This window comes from Copadichromis virginalis, linkage group LG9 (genome assembly GCF_057382275.1).
Source record: "Copadichromis virginalis isolate Kocher_CV1m ecotype Utaka linkage group LG9, C_Virginalis_male_GT1.1, whole genome shotgun sequence".
Classification (NCBI taxonomy): domain Eukaryota; kingdom Metazoa; phylum Chordata; class Actinopteri; order Cichliformes; family Cichlidae; genus Copadichromis; species Copadichromis virginalis.
Window position 1 is genome coordinate 35,751,946 of NC_140626.1, and position 12,089 is coordinate 35,764,034.

Genomic DNA, 12,089 nt, shown 5'->3' on the forward strand with positions numbered 1-12,089 from the left:
CAGTCGATCAACTTCATTAAAACACCACAAAAACTGACTTTCAGAAAACTCGACATAAACTGTTTTAGTTCTAACTGAACACAGAACACTTAGTTTCTATCAGTGTTTGTACTCTGGAAACAACAGTTGTGTTCTTCACAGGAGTCTCACACACACACACACACACACACACACACACACACACACAGGTCTGTGAAAACACTTCAAGAACTATACCACCTCTATTAAGTTACATTATACATGCTTCCCTTAGGCAGTATCATCAGATGACACCCAGCTCTATCTGTCCATGAATCCAGGTCTTTATGTCTTAAGAGTACCCAGGGGCGATCGTGGCTCAAGAGTTAGGAGTTCGCCTTGTAATCGGAAGGTTGCCGGTTCGAGCCCCGGCTCAGACAGTCTCGGTCGTTGTGTCCTTGGGCAAGACACTTCACCCGTTGCCTACTGGTGGTGGTCAGAGGGCCCAGTGGCGCCAGTGTCCGGCAGCCTCGCCTCTGTCAGTGCGCCCCAGGGTGGCTGTGGCTACAATGTAGCTTGCCATCACCAGTGTGTGAATGTGTGTGTGACTGGATATGTAAAGCGCTTTGGGGTCCTTAGGGACTAGTAAAAGCGCTATATAAATACAGGCCATTTACCATTTACCATTTAAAGACATAAAGCCTTTCTGCTTCTTAATTCAGATCAAACTGAGGTTATTGTACTCGGCCCTGAAAATCTTAGAAATATGGTATCTAACGTCTTGATGCAGGCTCAATCACCCAGATAAGTAAATCTCCAAAAGTTGATTCTGTTCATCTGGACGTAGCGTTTTCAGGGGAGAGAAACGTTTCGTCATCATCCAAGTGGCTTCTTCAGTCTCAGCTGACTGCAGGTTTCAATCTTATAAACAGTACATGTGCATAATGACTGAAACCAGCCCACTGAAGGAACAATGAAAATACATAAACAGGGTGCAACTTTAACACCGATTGTCTGTATGAACAACTCGGTCACCTATAACATCTCCAAGTTTCTGGCTTTGATCCTCAACCCGCTGGTGGGCAGCTCTGAACACCACATCCAGAACACCCTGGATTTTGTTGAGAAGGTGAGAGATGTCATCATGGAGGCAGATGAAACCATGGTCTTGTACGACGTTACATCTCTCTTCATTTGCATCCCAGTCACAGAAGTGTTGGAGGTAGTTCATAAGAGATTACAGGATGACCCCAACCTCAGCAGCAGGACCACTCTCAGCATCGACCAAGTTTGTTTGAACTGTGTCTTCATTCCACCTACTTCACATACAAGGGTCAGTTCTTCAGGCAGAAACATGTGTGTGCCATGGGCTCCCAGTTTCACCCATTGTGGCCAATTTGTACATGAAAGAAGTGGAAAAGAGGGCTTTGCTATCCTACCCTGGAACACCACCAAGCCATTGGTTCAGATATGTGGATGACACCTGGGTGAAAATCAAATCTCAGGACGTGCCACAATTCATGGGTCACATTAACTCAGTGGACCGACACATCAAATTCACCAGGGAGGATATGAAAAGTGGCAGGTTAGCCTTCTTAGACTGTGAGATTTCCATCAGTAATGGGGGACATCTACAAGCTGACGTGTACCGTAAACCTACACATACGGATCAGTATCTAAGGTTTGACTCTCATCATCCACTGGAGCACAAACTGGGTGTTATCAAGAAGCTACAACACAGAGCGATCACCATCCCCACTGACACAGCAGCCAGGGAGGCAGAAGAACATCAAGAAGGCCCTGAGTAAATGTGGTTACCCCAGCTGGACTTTTGTCAAAGCTGGAAAGGCTCCTAAAGAAAGCTATTCCCCAACTCTCTGTGAATGGTCCTCATGGACATTGATCAGTGGTTGTTGATCAATGGTCATGAGAATTTGCATAATTATGATTAAGGAACCGACCTCCCAGCCCATTGTTCCCTCAGTGGGCTGGTTTCAGTCATTATTTACACAAAACGCTACGTCCAGATGAACAGAATCAACTTTTGGAAATATGGTATCTAAGCAGACTCTTACTCTGGATGGCATTACCTTGGCTTCCAGTAACACTGTGAGGAACCTTGGAGTCATTTTTGACCAGGACATGTCCTTCAACGCACATATTACTTTGTCTGGCTATCGGACAAAGTACCGGACTCCGCAATACAACTGCCGGGGTTCTCTGTGCACCGCGCGGACAGGTCACAGGATCTTACTGGGAAAAGCAGAGGCGGTGGTGTGTGTTTCATGATCAACAACAGCTGGTGTGATTATGCGAACGTGCACCCGGTCAAATCCTTCTGCTCACCGGACCTGGAGTACCTGATGATTAAGTGCCGGCCATTCTGGCTACCGAGGGAATTTACAGCAGTGATTATTACGGCTGTTTACATTCCCCCACAAGCCGACACTGACCGTGCACTCAGGGAACTGTACAGCGCGATCAGCAGCGAGGAAACCGCACACCCAGAGGCAGCGTTTATCACAGCCGGAGACTTTAATAAGGGAAACCTGAAGAAAGTCTCACCAAAACTCCATCAACACATCCTTTTCAACACACGTGGAAACCGGCAACTCGACCACTGTTACACCTCTTTCCGGGATGCGTACAAAGCCCTCCCCCGCGCCCCATTCGGCCAATCAGATCACCGCTCCATCCTGCTCCTGCCCGCCTACAGGCAGAAGCTGAAACAGGAAGCTCCAACCCGGAGGGCGGTGCACTGTTGGACGGACCAATCGGAGTCTGCGCTGCGGGACTGTTTTGATCACGCGGACTGGGAAATGTTTCACGTGGCCGCCAGAGACATTGATGAATACACAGACTCAGTCTGTGGATTTATCAGGAAATGCGTGGAAGATGTCGTCCCATCCAGAACAGTTAAATCCTTCCCAAATCAAAAACCCTGGATTAACGGAGATGTTCGCGCGGCACTGGCGGCACGGAACACCGCCTTTGCCTCCGCGAACACATCGGACTACAAACACGCACATTACCAACTCCGGAAGACGATCAAAGCAGCCAAACGTGAGTACAGGGACAGGGTGGAGCAACAGTTTGACAACCCTCGGAGTATGTGGCAGGGACTAAACACGATCACAGACTTTAGAGGGAAAACCAGCACACCGCAGACCACGGCCTCTCTGTGTGAGGATCTAAACGTATTCTACGCTAGATTCGACACAGCGAACACCATGAGACCAGACAGTGTGCGCACCGCGGATGACGTCAGTGCGCACACTGTGTCTGAGGAGGATGTGCGGAAGTGCTTCAGGAAGGTGAACGCACGCAAAGCTACAGGTCCGGACGGGATTCCCGGCCGCGTCCTCAAGTCATGCGCGGCTCAGCTGGCTGGAGTGTTCACACACATCTTCAACCTTTCCCTCTCTCTGTCTGTAGTCCCAGCCTGCTTCAAAATGGCCACCGTCGTCCCTGTACCCAAATCCTCCACCATCTCCTCATTGAACGACTGGCGACCTGTAGCCCTGACCCCCATCGTAAGCAAATGCTTCGAGAAGCTGGTCAGGGACTTCATCTGCTCTGCACTACCCGACTCACTGGACCCTCTACAGTTTGCATACCGCCACAACAGGTCCACTGATGATGCCATAGCCCTGACACTACATACTGCCCTGTCACACCTGGAGAAGAGAGACACGTATGTGAGAATGCTGTTTGTAGATTACAGCTCAGCATTCAATACCATCGTTCCCTCGAAGCTGGACAGGAAACTGCAGGATCTAGGACTGAGCAGCTCCCTCTGCAGCTGGATCCTTAGCTTCCTGTCTGACAGACGCCAAGTGGTCAGACTGGGCAGCATCACCTCATCCCCCGTCACACTGAACACTGGTGCTCCACAGGGGTGTGTACTGAGCCCTCTCCTGTACTCACTCTCACCTACGACTGCACAGCCACTAACAGCTCCAACATCATTGTGAAGTTTGCGGACGGCACTACAGTGGTGGGTCTTATCACCAACGGTGATGAGACGGCTTACAGGGAGGAGGTCAGCGCCCTGACCCACTGGTGTCAAGACAACCATCTCACCCTCAACGTCGCAAAGACAAAGGAGTTGATAGTGGACTTCCGGAGGTGCAGAGAAGTACACACCCCCATCACCATCAGTGGCGCTGCTGTGGAGAGAGTGAGCAGCTTCCGGTTCCTTGGTGTACATCTGGCTGAGGATCTTACGTGGTCAGTACACACAAACAAAACAGTGAAGAAGGCGCAGCAGCGCCTCTTCTTTCTCAGGAGACTGAAAAGATTCGGCATGAGCCCCCGCATCCTCAGGACCTTCTATCACTGTGCCATTGAGAGCATCCTCACTGGATGCATCACCACCTGGTATGGCAACAGCACCGCCTACAACTGCAAAGCTCTCCAGCGAGTAGTGCGGTGCTCTGAACGGATAATTGGAGGTGAGCTTCCCTCCCTCCAAGACATCTACAGGAAGCGGTGCCTGAGGAAAGCGGGGAGGATCATCAAGGACTCCAGTCACCCCAGCCATAAACTGTTCAGACTACTTCCATCAGGAAGGAGGTTCTGCAGCATCCGGTCCCGTACCAGCAGACTGAGAGACAGCTTCTTCCACCAGGCCATCAGACTGCTGAACACGTCATAGACACCTCAGCTTCACCACTGGAACTTCAACATTATGCACTCCATACTGTACAGTAATGCCACTGTTTTGCACATATTCAACTCTGTATATTTTATTATTATTATTATTTTTATTTTTTTTTATTTTTTTACTATTTAATTTGTAAAAATGTGTATACACACACACACACACACACACACACACACACACACACACACACACACACACACACACGTAGGAAAATATTTAGTATACACATCCAGAAATGCATACACTATTATATATTGTACATATATTTATTAGTTTCAGGTTGGCCATTCTTGTATTTTGCTCGTTTGTGTTGTTGTGTTTGCACATCTCTGTTGCTTGTGGGGCTCGCACACAAGAATTTCACTCGCATGTGCTGTGCCAGTGTGCCTGCACATGTGATGTGACAATAAAAGTGATTTGATTTGATTTGATATTAAACAAATATGTAAGACTGCTTTCTTCCATTTGTGCAACATCTCTAAAGTTAGAAATATCCTGTCTCAGAGTGACGCTGAAAAACTAGTTCATGCATTTATTATTTCCAGGCTGGACGACTGTAATTCATTATTATCAGGAAGTCCTAAAAACTCACTGAAAAGCCTTCAGCTGATCCAAAATGCTGCAGCAAGAGTCCTGACAGGGACTAGAAAGAGAGAGCAGATTTCTCCTGTTTTGGCTTCCTGTTAAATCCAGAATTCAAAATCCTGCTCCTCACATACAAAGTCTTAAATAATCAGGCCCCATCTTATCTTAATGACCTTGTAGTACCATATCACCCTATTAGAGCACTTCGCTCTCGCTCTGCAGGCCTACTTGTTGTTCCTAGAGTATTTAAAAGTAGAATGGGAGGCAGAGCCTTCAGTTTTCAGGCCCCTCTTCTGTGGAACCAGCTTCCAGTTTGGATTCAGGAGACAGACACTATCTCTACTTTCAAGATTAGGCTTAAAACTTTCCTTTTTGCTAAAGCATATAGTTAGGGCTGGACCAGGTGACCCTGAATCCTCCCTTAGTTATGCTGCAATAGGTGTAGGCTGCTGGAGGATTCCCATGATGCACTGGGTGTTTCTTCTTTCTTCACACTTATTAATCCCCAGCTCTCTTCCACAGCATGTCTTTAGATATGTGCCAATTCCTCGGCCGCATCCTTTGGAGGCCGCATTTGAAGGCCGATTACGTCACAACCAGGAAATGAAGGGTGCTCCAAATGCGTCCTTTATTTCCCCAGATTTGAAGGATGGGTCGGGTGTATTGTTCGTGGTCCACCATATCCCAGAATTCCTAGCGCGGCCCCGCCAATTCCAGTTTCCAAATATGGCAGAAGCAACTTATTCTTATTACTCTTTGAAATATTTTATTAATTCAATTATTATTTATAATATTTGTATAATAATATAAAATACTTTTCAAATGCGGCAATGGAGTATATCTGCTCGGTTTATCAAGACATCACATATTTGTAAAAGTGCTCTGATGTGTTTGGAGACGTCTGTTACCCACCAGCTCGATAGTTAGCCGGGAGCTCGAGGGTCACTGAAGCCGGCGAGTGCAGCGGACTCCCGGCACATCATTTCAGATCCCCATGGTCTTCACTACTTAGGTTAAACATGATATATAAGTCACTATGATAACTTATAAATGTACATTTTTGGCTTTTTTCAATGTTTCATTTGTTCCTGAGTAAATCGGTTTGGCTGAGATTAAAGTTTTAGTTTTCACACAGTTGAATAAACATCAACCTGATTAAACAGAAGTGTGAGATGGTCGAGAGTTTACTCCTGTTATATTTATAGTGTCCTGTTATATTTTAAATAACAAGGAGCAGACAGCCGAGTTTATTAAACTCCACCGAGACAGCGGTGACGCAAAACTGAAGGCTCGACCGTCCAATTTCACAGCCAATTTCACCGGCCTTCAGAGAACCCGGCCTATGTGGGCCGGGTCCTCTGAAGGCCGGCTTAGGAATTGGGACATGTCTTTATCCTGTCTGCCTCCCCTCACCCCAACCAGTCGCAGCAGATGGCCCCGCCCCTCCCTGAGCCCGGTTTTGAGGTTTCTTCCAGTTAAGTTTTTCCTCCTTACTGTCACCAAATGCTTGCTCAAAGGTCAACGTCTGATTGTTAGTGTTTTCTCTGTATAACAGGATCTTTCATTGGGACAACTGCTGTGATTTGTTGCTGTATAAATAAAATTGAACTGAACTGAAGTGAAAGTATTGTGGCTCTAGAGTAAACTTTCTTTTCCAGCAGAAGAGCCTGTATGTGGTTTATACTGGGCTGCACCTGAATGCAGCACGGTTAGTTTTTAAGACGGCGTGTGTCCCTAGGGACGCTGGAAACAATAGTTGTGTTTTTCATAGGAGTCCAGTTCAGGACAGAAGTTACATATCAACACACACACACACAGTTTCTGACACACATCTGAAGGTGTGGAGGGTGAAACTGCAGTGTTGTCACATTTCCTGCTGGACAGGAAACTAATGGAGGACAGGAAGGCGCACAGACACAAACACACTGTTTTTAATTCGCCTCTGAAAGGAAGAGAAGAAGAACAAATTGGATCATTTCTGCCTCGTTCTTTCAGTTCTCCTCCCCCCCACATCTGTCTCTTTCTTTATGTCCTTTCTCCAATCACATTTCACCACGCTCGAGTCGCAGGACTTGTTGTGTGTGTGTGTGTGTGTGTGTGTGAGACAGTAATCTGATTACAGCTGCAGGTCGCTGCCGGCAACACCTTTTGTCCTGTGATGCGCGTATCCTACATACGTGTGTGTTTGAATCTGTGTGTGCGTGCCTGAAGGCCAACACACACTGTGGTGTCAGAGAGAAAGTTAAATATAAACACGCAGACCTTAAATCGTATCTCGGAGCAGCATCTGTTCAATCTGATGGATTTCACATCAGACATCATGTCGATTAACACAGCGCAAATCACACACACACACGCCTCGCCCCTACACAAAAGGAAAAACAGATCTCGCTTCAGCTGAAAAGATCCATTTTCCTCCTTTCAGCTTCCTCTTTCTTCGCCCCCACTCAAACACAAGAGTCACGTTCGAGTGACTGATCTGCAGCGTTCGCAGCGCTCTCTCGCTGCTTGCACAGAAAACACGGCCACTCGCTGAAGTGGCGACGAGCACGTGCAGGTGCTTCCGTGAGATTCTTTTCAGACATCTAGCAAACCAAAGAAAGCTGAAGTGGAGCTGGAACTGCTCTTGCTGAGCAAACGCAGGCAAGAATAAACAGCTGACATACACCTCCAACAGCTTCACTGGGTTTCATCCACCCAGTCATCACACAGCAGTGGCAGCACGGTTGCCTCACAGTTTAATTCCACCATCAGGTCTTTCTGTGTGGAGTTTGCACGTTCCTCCTGTGTTTGCGTGGGTTCTCTCCCAGTCGTTGTCTGTCTCTATGTGCTAGCCCTGCGACAGACGGGGGCCTGTCCAGGTCCTACCCTGGGGCTGAATAGGCTCCCGTCGCGCCCCTACATGGAGGGTTGGTGACGTCGGGCTGATGTCTGGTGGTTAGCTACAGAGGTGGGGTGAGGTTAAACTGTTCTCACTTAATGCTGAGGGTTCCTGATGGGTGGAGAGAAACGCCGTCATATGGACCAAACTCCATCCAAAGAAGGTCTGAGAGGATACACACAGCTCGAAGCCGACATTCATGTTTGGATGACTTCAAATCGCAACAACAGTCGCTTTGTAGTGTAAGGAAGACCCTACACTGATCCTCGGCTTCATGGCTCAGATATGTGGAGTCAGCGAGCGTACGAGCTGCACTTACACTAACTGCAGAACCAAAAGCCACGCCCACTGCCACAGCCTACTCCACGCTCGTTAACACAAGCAGTACATCAGTAGATACGCACAAGCGTCGAGGCCACCAGCTACCCAGCATGCAACACTTTGTGTGTCTCTGCACGCGGGGCTGCTGCAGTATCACGGAAAGACTCACTGTGATTATTTCACAATGACACTTTTGTGTTTTTCATCTTTTTTTTAGCAAATTATTCAGAATTAAAATGAGTAAAAATCATTATTTATACAGCACCAAATCACAACAGCAGTCACCTCGAGGCGCTTTATATTGTACAGTAGATCCTACAATAATAGATACAGAGAAAAACCCAACAATCATATGACCCCCTATGAGCAAGCACTTTGGCGACAGTGGGAAGGAAAAACTCCCTTTTAACAGGAAGAAACCTCCAGCAGAACCAGGCTCAGGGAGGGGCGGGGCCATCTGCTGCGATTGGTTGCGGTGAGAGAAGGAAGACAGGATAAAGACATGCTGTGGAAGAGAGACAGAGGTTAATAACAGATATGATTCAATGCAGAGAGGTCTGTGAACACACAGTGTCCTCATTATCATAGAGACTCCGTGAGGTGAGATCTCGCGTGGAACTCCACACTGAGGGAAATGAGCAGTTATTTCATGGTTCTTCCATTTGCGAATTATCGCACCACCTATTGTCATCTTTGTCCTGTCATCTGTAGCCCATTCCAGCCTTGTGTAGGTCCAGTCTCATCCCTGACATCCTTGGAAAGCTGTTTGGTCTTGGTCATGGTGCAGAGTTTGAATCTGGACATACTGATTGCTTCTATGGACAGCTGTCTTTCATACAGCTAACGAGTTGAGAAGGCTCCCGGTGTCAGCTCCTTACCTGTATGAAACACACCTGGGAGCCAGAAATCTGCTGATTGATGGGCACAGTCTCTATGGAGATGGGTTTTTGGAGGGGTAGCAGGAGGAGAGAAGCTGCAGAGAGGCGTGTAAGACTGCAGCTCTGCTTCCTGGTCCCAACTCTGGATAGTCATATTTTGGGGGGGTTTAATAAATTTGTCCATATTTCTAGAAATGAGAGCTGCTCCATCCAAAGTGGGATGGATGCCGTCTCTCCTAACAAGACCAGGTTTCCTCCAGAAGGTTTGCCAATTGTCTATGAAGCCCACATCGTTTCTGGGACACCACTCAGACAGCCAGCAATTTAAGGAGAACATGCGGCTAAACATGTCACTCCTGGTCTGATTGGGGAGGGGACCAGAGAAAACTACAGAGTCCCACATTGTTTTGGCAAAGTTGCACACCGATTCAATATTGATTTTAGTGACCTCCGATTGGCGTAACCGGGTGTCATTAGATTAAGCAAATATACCTGCCAGTCTCTCCATTACAGCTCACCTTAGTGTCTCCACCTTTAGGTCACTGCTCTTGGCCTGTAGTCATGTGACAAGCAGGTGTTCATTATCAGCGGCAGAGCCTACCTGTCTGAGACGCCGTCTCACACGCTGCTTCCTGTCTGTTTGTAGTGTGTGTGTGAGACTGACACATTAACTGATAATCCCTGGGTAATCCTCTGTGTTAGAAGTGGGCTTTGATTAGCCCCGCCCGCTGATTGTTAATTAACCAAATCCCTCGCTAAAGCCCGATGACAGAGCCCACTCAGCTGTTGACATGACGACTGTTACTGCAGATACCGCCTCCCTCTGGGCAGCAGTGAGTGTGTGTGTGTGAGACAGTGAGTGTTTTTTAATTTCAGGACAAGTCTTAATTTCCTGTTAGTGATGTGAGCAGTTTGTCGCCTGACTTCCTGCTTCAGGGCGGTACACGTCGGCGCTTTAATCTTTAACAGCAACGTCATGAAATGTTCATGGAGTGGGAGATTGATGCTGCTGAATATTTGAACGGGTACGTTACCTGACCGGGGCCCCACGGCTCTGAGCGGGCTTCAGCAGGACGGTGACGGTGGAGTCGGTCTGATTCAGAGGAGACTCCTGATCGTACGCCGGCATCAGAGGAGCTGAAGAGGAGGAGGAGTTACAATATGTTCAGCTCATTCCCTCCTGATTTACCTTCACACTGAAGCAAAGAGTGGAAATGACTCAAAGGCCTGGCGAGGAGCAGAACCACACCCGAGCGCACAGGACACAGTGGAATCAGCTGATTCCTTCCAGCTCGACTGTTTGTGTCGGGAAAACCCAGGTCCGGTCTGCCTGTTTACTCTCACCCGCCTGAACACTGTGACTGAAAGCTCCGTGGGATTAAACACACGACTGGCTTTTCAAAATAAAATGTCAGTAAGAGCCAGTGAGAAGCACTATTGAGTTAACCCTTTCTCACCCAGCCCAACTTGTTTTGTAGTTTTGGCTGTAAAATGACATCTTTCAGGAAACATTTGAATTTTCTCTCTACTCCAGAGTTATGGTCATGTGACGCATATTTCTCTGTCCGTGTTGAGACAGCAGAAACTTGTGAACGCTTTGTGCTACTGTGATACACAAAATAAGCTCACCTTGTCTTCCTTCATTGCAGTCATTTAAAGTAAAAACAACAATCTGAGCTCTTAGTTTGACAGTCCTACCTGAGATCTTGGTGGTAAACTGGGTGATAACAGGGGGCCCAAAGCCTTTAACAGTGGAGGCTCTTATTGTGAAGGAGTAGGTGGAGCCTGGGTAGAGGCCGGTGAACATGTGGCTTGTCTCATTGGCCGGTTTCAACACCCTGCCGCTCTGATTGGACAGGTCAAACTCCGTGTCGAAGGAGCTCAAGGCTTTGTAGGATATCTGGGGAGAAGACAGACATCGGGACCCAGATGACTCACGGGGTCTGACTGGGAGACTGCAAAGCCTGCTGGGAGTTGTATGTATTTACCTCATACTGCCGGATGAGGCCGTAGGTCTGCAGCGGTTCCCTCCAGCTCAGGCTGATCTGCTGCTCGTAGCTGCTGCCGAGGATCGAGTCCACGGGGACTGCCCCGGGAACTGAAACCAAAATGTCACCATAGGTTACCATCGGAGGACAAAGCAGTAGACTCTACTGTGTTTCTACTGTGAAACTGTTGTGACTCTACTGTGATTCTCCTTTGATTCTACTATATCTCTACTGTGACTCTGCTGTGATTCCACTGTGACTCAAGGGAGAGTTTTACCATCCTCGTCTGTCAGCACCAGAAGCTCCTCGCTCTCCTTGCGTCCTTCGGGGTTGCTCAGGATGAGTCTCAGGCTGACGTTGGTGAAGGGTGGAAGGTTGCGTACGGTGTGCGTCGGCATGGTGCTCCTTGTGTCATACACCTCCTCCTCCCGCACCTCCTCCTTTGCTGGCTCCCTGCAGGAGAAACAGCAGGTGCTTGGAAAGAAAGCAGCTAGACTTTAAGTTTCATCTGAGAAGCTTCTTCAGTTCTAAACCAAATAGTTGAGTGGTATTCATCTATTTATCAAGTTGTCCCTTATGAGGGACCCACTACTGATCATGTGACTCATCACATTAGCCAGTGGGTGAAAAAAAGTCGTGGGTCATTATCAGCAGAGGTTTCAGGTGAACCAACTGTGAGATCTTGCCCCACTCCATCATGTGACTTATTAAGATCAACGGCCCAGGATGTGAGTGGGTGTTTAGGCATCTGGGAAGGATTGTAGATGGCAGACAGTTGTGTCGTAAGCCCCGCCCTCTGTTCACAGTGGACA

The 12,089-nt window shown here is 47.9% G+C and overlaps 1 protein-coding gene across 3 annotated transcripts in view; it reads right to left on the reverse strand.

The window, feature by feature from the left end:
- LOC146702427 (receptor-type tyrosine-protein phosphatase mu-like) overlaps positions 1-12,089 on the reverse strand; it is a 217,332-nt gene that overhangs the window by 114,032 nt on the left and 91,211 nt on the right. For all 3 annotated transcript variants that reach the window (XM_085469039.1, XM_085469038.1, XM_085469040.1), the window contains exons 11-14: positions 11,555-11,730; positions 11,278-11,387; positions 10,988-11,189; positions 10,324-10,426 (exon numbers count right to left, since the gene is read on the reverse strand). In XM_085469039.1, coding sequence (XP_085325165.1) covers positions 10,324-10,426; positions 10,988-11,189; positions 11,278-11,387; positions 11,555-11,730 — 591 coding nt within the window. The remainder of the gene's footprint in view (positions 1-10,323; positions 10,427-10,987; positions 11,190-11,277; positions 11,388-11,554; positions 11,731-12,089) is intronic.